Below are 11,796 nucleotides of genomic sequence, written 5' to 3'. Positions count from 1 at the left end.
TGATCGTTGTCTCCGAATTATTTTAAAAGGTTAGATTCGATCCCTCGAATTTTTATTCACGATTTATATGCTTTTATTTGGATTTTGTATGTGTAAAAGTGTTTTGCCATGCCCCCGCTGCGTTAAAAATCCAACAGGTACTTCCCGGGTGGATCGAATACTTAGGATTGTGAGTTTCCTGTAGAATTTCATTGTTCAGCTCTGTCACTGGTGGAATCCAAATTCTGGAAAAAAAACTTAGAATACCTTGATCATCTTTCTGAGTGCATAACTCTTTTTCTACCAGACGATTGATATCCTGGTCCATTATTTCCTCTTGACATTTCTTTATCTTCTCTAACAACTCTGGTTGAAAGGTCATACTATACATCTTTTCTTCATTAAGCTTGCAGATTCTGACGTCCAATTCCAACTTATAAAATTCCTTATATAATTCTTCTGGTACAGTCAACACATTCAGTCTCTCATTTCTACTTAACGCGTCTGCCACTATATTTACTTTTCCTGGGTGATAATTAATTGCACAATCATAGTCCTTGATCAACTCTAACCATCTTCGTTGTCTCATGTTAGGTTCCTTTTGCGTGAATATATACTTCAAATTCTTATAGTCCGTATAAATCTCACATCTTTCTCCACATAAATAATGTCTCCAAATCTTCAAAGAGAATACTATTGCTTCCAATTCCAAGTCATGAGTAGGATACTTCTGCTCATGAGGTTTCAGTTGTCTAAACGCACATATGTAATAACTTTATCGTGGTGCATCAGATAACAACCTAATCCCTTATAATAAGCATCACTATAAATCTTTGCTATTGAGAACAACATGCCCAACTGAAACTTTGGATCATGCATATATGTCCTCTCATTGAACACTTGAGAAGAGATTTCATCTTCATCTGTTGAGTTTGAGACCATTCTGTCCTCATCACTTGAAGCATAGTGAGTAGAACAGTCATTTCCATTATGTCAATCTTCTTCATCTTCATTGACTTCATCATTGGTATCATCATTTAATGGCCTGATTGGAACTTTGTCTTGAACCACTTCATCCACCTCAAATTTTCTTTTATCCTTTTCCTTCTCCATTGCCTTGGCATGTGCCCTTGATTCCCTCTTTCTAATTCTCTCAAACTTGTGATCACAAACCTCATCTTCAGTGCTATCCACATTGGAAGAATCTAAGTAAAAACAACAGTCAGATAACACATCCTTATCAGTTATAGGATTATATTCCTCATTAGTATCACCATCACTATACTCTACATCATCCACATCCCCTAAAGGATTGTTCAAATTGTCTTGCACATGCTCACCATCCACATACTCAATGTTTGGATCCTGAGATGGTGCATACTCTTGTGTTTGATTCCCATCAATACCAATAGCATTTACAACCTTTATTGTTATAAAATAAACATGTATAACCCTAGATGGTGGCAACAACTCACACATTTCAATCACATCTGCATCATTTCAGTTGGATGTCAAGCCCTATTCATGTCTGTTTTAGGCCAGTTATAGAAGAAGCTTACAGAATCTAACTCACCAGTCTCTTTAGCCATTGAAAAATTAACTCAATCAAACTCATTGTGTCAGCATCACATAGGTCAAAATAATCTGCAGTCCCAGTCACATATTCAGTAGGGTTTACTCTAAATTCCCTACCATGGTGATACTTTATACTAAAAAAGCCTGAATCTTCTGCATAAAATAATGGGACTTTAAAATAATGGGACTTTAAATCTAAACTTATGCACACGAAAAATAACACACACATCACTATCATATTAATACAAGATTTACTCTAAACAATTGCCTTTTACAAGACAGCATTAAACACAAAGGATCCATAATGGAGCCAGTTAATCAAATCAATATTGAAACCTTAAAATCAAACAATATAAATTTACACACATCTCTTATAACAGATATTAAACTGAAAGTAAACACATAATAATATTAAAAGTTTCTGTAACTATTTAACACCACAAGCATTAACCCTAATTAAGTCGACACACACACACACACGAAGTGAAGGCTGGAAACTACCTCCATAACGAGGACTCTTGTCAAGAAAGTGCACATTCATGTCCTATGCAGCTCTTCGAAACCAGAGCATGCCGGCAGAATTTTGATCGTCCCTGTGGCAATATTGGGCGGGAAGATGAAGGGATAATAAAGGGGAAAGAGATTTTAGAGTAATTAGTAAAGTTACGGGATGTACAAGAAGAATATGTAATTAAACTATAAAATGAAAATAAAAAGACAATCCGACCCCTTAAAAAGTTAACGGAGTTAGGGAAAATTCACGGCAGTACGCACAATTTAAGTAATTTTAAATGCAGTCTAGCATGTGCTAGATTATGAACTGCCGTATCTCCAATTGGTCTAACACATAAAAAACACGTACACAGAGTGTTTTTTACTCTTGTATTTATCTTATTGGTTATGAGAGCCTAAAGTATATGTTCGATTATATTGGTTAAAATAATAGTATAAGATTACTAATGTCACATAAAATTGATATACTAATATATATATATATATTTGAATTATAACTATAAGTATTTTTATGTTAATAACATTTTAATACCATATCACAATCTCACCTATCTAATTTCGATAAATTTTATATGAGTAAGAGCATCTTCAACAGTGTTAGCTATAATGGTTGGTTAAAATGATATAAAACAATGATAATGTAAAATTTCCTGAAGCTGTAAGGTGATGTGTTTTAATTGGGGTTGACTATAATGCTAAATTTGTGTTTACAGCTTTATTACAGTTCTTGAGAGATTCGAAAAATTTAGCCAATGTAACTAGATTGATTACAGTTTTAACTAAGAATTTCGCATGCCTGGAGTTTCAAAATTATATAAATTATGTATAATTTGTGCCACATAAAATATTTTTGCTAAAGATTCTTTAAGAGTTTTTTACAATTCATGATTTTTACAATTTATGTTTTTTATATAGATATAATAAAACTAAGAATCCTTTGTGAATAATTCAAATAACTCGTTTATCCCCTTTTATCTCTCTTTGTACATATACCATGAGATATATATGTGTATGTTTGTCTCCCTCTTCTACCTATACTATACTATTATAAACGAAACATGATTTCGTTTAATTGGTTGGTTAACACCTTCCTAAAACATGTGCTAACACCTTCCAAAATAAAATTTAAACAAATATATTTTATTAAAAATAATTAAATCATTTATGTAATATAACTACAAACTCTATTAATTATTATCTAACTTAATTTTTAATTGCACTCAACTTCTTTTTTACCTTTTGTAAGGAATCAAATACTTTTAAAATTAATTTTAGTAATTCAAATTATAATATAACAAAATAATTAATAAATCAAGAATTTTTTAAAATAAATAAATAATACCAAGTCATCCTAATATACCAGTCATATTCAAGACTCCCAATTTCTTATAAGATTTTAATAATCTAAATTTTGAATCCATCAATAATATGATATATATATGCAAAATACTACGTAAATATTTTAACTTCATTAATCTTAATAATATATAATTATTTTTTATAATTTATGTATATAAAATAATAAAATTGTAAATGTTATAATCAGCCCGTGCATCGCATGGGTTATAGGAATTTTTGAAAATAAATAAATAATACCAAGTCATTCACATGTACAAATTTTCTTATAAGATTTTAATAATCTAAATTTTGAATCCATCAATAATATTATATATATATATGTAAAATACTACGTAAATATTTTGACTTCATTAATCTTAATAATATATTATTATTATTATTATTATTATTATTTATAATTTATCTATATAAAATAATAAAATAATAAAATTTTAAATGTTATAATCAGCCTGTACATCGCATGGGTTATAAGCTAGTATATATAATCTCTATTTATGAGTTTACCACACCAAAATGAAAATTTTAGTTTGTGCTTACAATTGTGTATATATTATAACTCATACTTATGTGATTTCACAACATAGCCATAAAACAAGTTTTTACTTCCATATTAACATTTTACTCTTTTTCCAAATTTACTTCCCTTGATTACAAAATCCTAAAACTCTTTAAATATGAAAAGAAAAAATAATGAAAATTGAACCAGAGAAAAAATTGATGTCAGGAAAAATAAATTTGCATTAATTCTAAAATAAAACAGAACATTAGAGTTGTGAAAACGGGTAGGGATGACAATTTTTACCGATGCGATGGATTCCTGATCCGTACCGATCAAGTTGGATTGTACCGAACCAGAATATTTTGGGTTTGATTTTTAAAGACGAATTACATACGGGCCGGGTTTGGTTTATTCCCTTACCGAATTCGAACCTCGTATTAAAATATAAATAATATAATATTTATTAATAGTAAATTAATGTAAAGTTACTAATATTTCTTATTTACTAATATATTTTGACTCAGATTAAACCCCTCTCTTACTTTTCATCTTATCTGAGTTCTCTCTAAATCGTCAAATTACAATCCTACCTGGCTACCTCGGTGCGGCAATAAAAATTAAATTCAATATCTTATAATCTCTTCTTGGTGTTCGTATATTTATGAATGTTGCAGTTGACTGGCAGACAATAAAAACAAATGAGCTAAAATAACTTTTCAATTCATACACCAAAATTTCCTTTTAGATTATCAAAATTTGTAATGCTTTTTTTCTCAACCTCTAAATTTATTATTTTTTTTAATTTCTAAAAAAATTATTTTTTTCAATTTTTTTTAGGTTTAGGGAAAACCCGAACCCGAATTAAAGCCGACGGGTTCGGGTTTACAAATTCAGATTTTTCGATTTCAATTTCGGGTTTAGTTAAACAATATAAAATCGAGTTCGGATTTGATTTTTACTAAAATTGTTTCGACCGACTTGTTTGCCATCCCAAATAATAGGCATGCATTTAGTGTAGACAAAATAATTGCATATTTTTTTTGTTCTTATTAGACTATGCATAGTGATATATGCGTGTACAAGTTTGAATGCATAGCTGAATTTTATATTCGGAGCTTACACATATTTTAAGGCTCATGTATAATATAGTTTCATAAATTATTTTTTTTAAAAATTCTTCTGAATAAAGATTAAATGTTTATATTTTTATAAAAATAAAAGAAAAATTTAAAAAAAAGTTATGAAGATATAATTCATATGCATCGTAAAATGCATGTCAGACAATAAAAAAAGTATAAAGAAATGAGAGGGACAAATGGAGTATAAAAGATGCTGAAGAAGGAACCAAAAGGTATCCCCTTGCTTATATATTCTTTATTTATGTGGAAGGATTAAGTTCAATGTTAAGAAGAAATGAAGAATCGGGAGTGATTCATGGATATAAAATTGCTCCAGGAGCCCCTCCTACATCCCATTTGTTGTTTGTAGATAACTACTACCTATTCTTTAAGATGACATGTCCTGAAGCAACAACTATTAAGAACATCTTATTAAGGTATTAGCTAATTTCAGACCAAGCTGTTAACTTCAATGAGTCGAGTATCATGTTCAGTTCAAACACTCCGCAGCAGAATTGAAGGCTGATTTGTGGAGTTTTAGAGGTAAATGAAGTCCAGAAATCTAGAAAATACTTGGGATTTCCAATGCAATGGGCAGAAAGAAAACTGTTGCGTTTAAGAATCTAAGTGATCGTGTAGAGGAAAGACTACATGGGTGATCAAATAAGTTATTGTCTAAGGAAGGTAAAATAATTTTGTTAAAAATTGTGGCACGGTCAATTACTAATTTCTGATGAATCTATTCCTAGTGCCAAATAAGACTTGTGAGGAGATTTAAAGGAAAATGAATGTTGTGTGAGAGAATGTGTAATACAAAAGAAGATGGTGGATTGGGGTTTAAGGAGTTATGTAAATTTAATTTGGCAATGCTCGCTAAACATGGGTGAAGGTTATTAAATAATGATAATTACCTTGTTTCTAGCCTTAGAAGGACAAGGTTGACATATTTGTGTTAAGAGTGAAGTCTTCTGCTCTGAACTTGTTAACAGAATGGAGACTAGTGAATTGGGATGATTAACATGATAAAGGGGTGTTAATTGTGATACCTCAGAGCTGGAGTAAACCACCACAGAACTGGGTGAAGTTTAACCTTGATGCAACAATTTTTCAAGAGATCAAATGCAATGGATTGGGAAGTGTAATTAGAGATGAACATAACACATTTCTAGGGGCCAGAAACAGGAGAATAGATACTATACTGCAACCAAAAGAGGCAAAATCCATGAGCCTCAAAGAAGCACTTGCTTGGACCAAAGAGAAAGGCATTTAGCGTGCATTTTTGAAACATACTATAATAGTCGTACTTCCGGACTATTATTTCTAAATCAAAACTAATAAAAAATACAATTATTAATCCAAATTCTATTACAAGGGTGACCATTGCAAAAGCGCAACTAAAAGAGGAAGTCCAAAAGTCAATCTACTTTAATCCTAAGTCCTCGAACTTCAATGATTTCCTACTCGAATCTTAGGCGAAACTTGAAAAATTAAAAGAATGAGATGCGAAGCCTAGCAAGTAACTACCGTCCAATGACTCAAAATAATTTTTTATATCATTTTTGAAATCACAATTTAGACACATAACACATAATATCTATCACATCAGATTGCACAAATATTCGATACCAAAGATCACACAATATATTTTCTATGGCAAGGATAAAATGAAACACATAACATATTCTATAATTCACATAATCAAAATAAATAATCAATCAATAAATCTTAATAATAAATTCTTATCTTTAGTCCCACAGTCTTAAATCACACCTTATGCCACACATTGCCAGTGACCGACATCTTATACTTTATGCCACGCTTCCCAAGTTATCGGGTTCTAATTCTTATTTGATGGGGGGCTAATTTACGTCCCTCTTCAAGTGCAACCGAAGCTTGACAATGTATCGATGTGTTCCGGAACGTGCACAAACTAGTTCTAAGTTCTATGTATCACACTACCCAGTGATCAGGTTCTAATTCTTATACATGTCTAAGACTTGGGAATTCCTAAAAATTTGTTATCTAAATAATCACACATAATATGGCATATTACACAATAAATACGAAACAACAGTTACAACATATTCAGAACATCTAATTAAAGAAACATCATAGAATAATACGAAGCAAAGGATATTCACTTACAGCACGTAAACAAATAAGTAATATAGAGCAACGAGTAGTTACTTACAGAACACGTAAGCAAATAAGTAATACGGAGCAACGAAAATTTACTTGCCTCAATCATGCAAACAATCCTTAGCAACCCGTCAAAAATAAGACATCTAAAATCTCGATCTTCTCCATGATTCCAATTTTGATCAAATCTGTTATTGCTCTTTTTGACCGTCTAAACGACGCTTTCTTGAAAAACACGAAAAATGAAAGTTGTAGATAACAAAAAGAGCTTTCTAAAAAATTTAGAGCAACAAATTCTGACCTATGATAAATTTTCTACGAATTTTATAAGAGTGCTGATTTTTGTTGAGAAGAGCCCAATGAATTTTATGAATAAAAAAAGGAAGATTGATAAGATGTATTTATAACGATACAAAACTCTATATCTTAACCCACAAGTTATCCATATTAGAATCTGATCCAATTTTAGGCCCATAAATCTAATTCAATTTAAAATCCTAGTCTTTATCTAATTTTAATCCTTTTATTCGATTATTCAATTATTAATCTAATTTTAAAAATTACGGGATATTACACATACTATATAAAACTTGTCAAGGCATGTCACGGAGAGCATAAGATATCATTTTTTCATACTATCATTAGAGATTTTATTGATTATTTCAAGCACTTTAATTAGGTGCAAGTTGAATTTGTTAAGAAATCTGTGAATGGTGCCATTCATTTGTTAGATGGAGCAACACATTCTACGTCAGATGTTAAGGGTTGGGTTAATGTTGCTCTTGATTTTCTCTTGGAAGCTTTGATTTTGGACTCGATTTGATTAATGCAAGTATGTTAAATTTTTAAAAAAAAACTATGTGAGCTACTAGCACAATACACATGTAAGATTTACATCCGGATTATTTTATCATTTATGGGGGAATGAACCCTTTGGAATGCACACACATATGTACTCCATGCATATGAGCTATAAATAAGGCAAATACTTGTCCTAAATGGTATATCGGTTACCCACCCATGTCATTTATGGGGGAATGAACCCTTTGGAATGCATCCAATTTTTTAATTATTAATTTTTATTTTATTTATATACAAGTTTTATTAATATTTAATAATTTTGAGAAATGTTCATTAATATTGTTTACATTTCTTAACTTCAATATGATAATGATGATATCAAAAAATAAATAAAATAAACTAATTTATGTATATAATTAAAATAAATATGATAACTGACATGAGAAGGTTACAATGAGGTCGTATTTACATTTGATAATATAATCTTTGACATCAAGAATAAAAAAATTCCCCACATAGTTCTTAGTCTGTAACAGTTTATCTATCCTCACAGGTTTTTCAAATATAAGCATGACATCACTCTGTCTTGTTCACATTTCATCAAAAATAGTATGAATACGAAAAAAATGACTATGAAATTAAGGAAAGAAATCTAAATCAAACTTTATTTTACTTATAAATTATTAGTCACAAAATTATAAGAATGATACATTTTCACCTTTTAAAGCAATATGTGCTTTACACAGAAAAGATACCATTGTGTTTACAAATAAAAACCATGTTTATTCCAAATATAAAATAGAAATAGAAACCATGTGTATTCCCCTATCAAGTCCAATAATAAAAAATAATGAGCCAAGGTCCCTACTGCTGAAGAAGCATATCCAGATAACTCATGGACTCAAATATTGGTCCACTGTTATTAGCTAACACATTTACCTTAAAATCAAATACGCCATAATCTTCCACACTAACTGATTCAGCAGTCCCAACTTGCTTACTGTTGTTACCTCTAGAGAAAAACCCAACTATTACATTTGACTCGGCTGAAGTCGGGCTCTTGCTTTGACACACATTGTTAAACATATTCTTCACATAGTTCTCAAACAGGGAACTGGGCTTCGGTGTGTTTTTACTTTTCTGTATAGCATTGATGCACTTCCTCTTGGTGGCGTTCCATCGATTCTTGATATCGGTCTCGCTACGCCCCGGGAGCAGCTTTGAAATTTCAACCCACTTGTTGCCCATCTTTTCATGGGCCCGGATCAGCTGCATATCCTCCTCCTCAGTCCAAGCCTCTTTCTGTAATACAAATTTAAAAATATGTAATTTACTTTCATAAGAAATTAATTAATAAAATATAACATAATTCGTGGTGTAGAGTGTTAAACATAAACATCATAATGCAAGACTTTTATATCATCACAATAAAAGAGATATTCAAAAAGGTGATACACCATAAAAAATCTTAGAAACTGAATAAAATATCAGTTAAATATTAAAAAATATAAGAAAATTAACTACAAAAGGTAATGGAATCTCCTATAGATACAATATAGATAAATAAAAATGTAACTGACATGTTTCATCTTTAAATGGCAACTTGTTATATTTAAAGCAATAAAATCTAATATTCAGATGACATGCATATGTGTTATGATTAATTTACAAATTGTATTGTCAAAATGTAAAGTGCAACCATGTGTGCTGAGTTAATAATGACATCATGGAATGAGAATCTAAAGTACACATTGGTGATGTTTGTAAATACTTCAAAGACTTCATTATAATTCTCAAGTTATGTATTTTCTAAAATTTTCTATCAAAAATATCTTATTTATTTTGGGTAAACAAATGTTTCTTAGTATTATATTAAGAGAGAATAGTTTAACAATAATTGGTGAAGAAGAAAAACAAAACCTTGAGTCCAGGCTTGAGATGATTATTGTATCGTTCCCTTAACTGCTTCCCAAGCCTCCCGGGCATCATCCTAGCAATGTAACTCCACTTCTTATTTCCGTACTTGTGCACTAAATTCAGCAACATTCTGTAAAAAAATTCAAATAATCTTTAATGCAAAAGATTTTTCGCATTAATTACGAATTAATTTCATCAAATCTTTACTTACACAATAACCGTAAAATTTATTAGTAATTAAAATCAGATTTACCTGTCTTCTTCCTGGATCCAATGCCCTTTAATGCCATTCTTATATTTTCTCTCATTATTTCTCTTGGCCCTTCCTTCACCCACTATCTTATCTACATTCATGCATGAATTCGCTAAATCCGATGAACCAAATTCTTGGATGTTGACACGAGGATTGGTTGCACGAGTTTGGACATGCATTGGAGGCATGAGCTGTTGTGATGTGTTCGGATGAATAAAACCAGGATACTGCTTATACAAACTGACATCATTTGATGATGAAGTAACTGCTAATCCATTATTTTTTGAGTAATCAGCATGATTGACACCTGGTGCAGAAATTGATGAAGCAAGTATATTTGGATTTGAATAAAAATTCTGAATATACGGGTTCAAAGATGATCTTCCACTAGTAAATGCTTGATGAGCAAAGTTTGTAAAGTTGATATTCATAGGATTCTTTTGAGATGAGTTACAAGCAACTTGTTGATTTGAGAAAACATTAGTTTGACAAGGATTCACTGGATTATTTCCATACATAAAGGGTTTTGATTCAGAATCAAAATTCTGACTTAAAAATTTTGACTGAAGCACCATTTTTTTTGGGTAGAAGCAATGGGATGTGCGAGTAGTGAAAATAATGAGAAAAGGGAGTGATAGTTATATGGCTATGTTTTCCTGAATTGAACAGACTGGTGGATCATACATATATTTATAGTGAGTTACAAATTATAGTATATCTAGTTAGAATGATCGTGACCATTGGTATGAAGTCTAATCCATCGAAGGAGAATTAAAGTTGAGAAGTGAGGGAAATCTTAGTTGTCTTACCGAAATCAAACATCAGCTTGACATATAGAATACTTAGGTTGTTATTAGTAGTTTTTGTGTTGCATGACGTGTTATATGACGACTAGGTGACGTGTAATAATTGCTATATACAAAAAAGATAATCAAATTTTATTTTTTTGTTTTAAATACATTTTATTTTCAGAAATAAATGAAATGTAAAAAAACTTTATGTCAATTACAATTTAAATAAATACTCCATATTTATATGTATATGATTATTTTATAATATTTCAATTTGCTTACTAGACGTATAATTAATAATTAATTTCTCTTTTCATTTCTATTCTATTTTACTTTTACATTTTAAACTCATGCAAGATATATGAATAAATCTCATACATGTATTAGGGGAATCATGAACAAAATTTATTTTTCTAATCCAAATGGAAAATGTATAATTTATAAAATAAGATTTCATTAATTTAAATATAATGTTAAAATACATGAAAATAATTTTTCTTTGATTCATCAAAATATAAATAATAATATCATATTTCCCAAAGTAAAATATGATGAACTAATTTAAAGTTTCGCATACTTTGATCTAGCATCATGCGTACTTATCAATATAAATGTGAATAGGGCATCTTTCCCCATTAAGTATTTGAGGCAATTAACTTTCAAATATTGGTAATTTCGTCATCTATTCTTAATAAATCGGAAAAGCGTGTAATATCAACTCACTTTCTTTCAAAGTAAATTAAATTTAAATTTTATGTAAATGAACTAGTGATCATCTTACGTCAATCTTCAGTAATCAATTTTATAAATTGATCAATCTTTTAACCCAGCTTAGGAATTTAAGATTAAAAT

General features: G+C 30.1%; 1 protein-coding gene across 1 annotated transcript; it reads right to left on the bottom strand.

The window, feature by feature from the left end:
• Positions 1-8,847: 8,847 nt before the first annotated feature.
• Positions 8,848-10,738, bottom strand: LOC141705796 (uncharacterized). Its single transcript, XM_074508686.1, has 3 exons — positions 10,154-10,738; positions 9,904-10,030; positions 8,848-9,285 (listed from the first exon to the last, which is right to left on the bottom strand). Exons 1-3 carry the CDS (start codon positions 10,726-10,728, stop codon positions 8,848-8,850), a joined length of 1,140 nt encoding a protein of 379 aa, XP_074364787.1. The 5' UTR covers positions 10,729-10,738.
• Between the last annotated feature and the right edge of the window lie 1,058 nt (positions 10,739-11,796).

The sequence above is a fragment of the Apium graveolens genome, chromosome 2 (assembly GCF_009905375.1).
Source record: "Apium graveolens cultivar Ventura chromosome 2, ASM990537v1, whole genome shotgun sequence".
NCBI classification, from domain to species: Eukaryota; Viridiplantae; Streptophyta; class Magnoliopsida; order Apiales; family Apiaceae; genus Apium; species Apium graveolens.
This window is presented reverse-complemented; position numbering and strand designations above follow the sequence as displayed.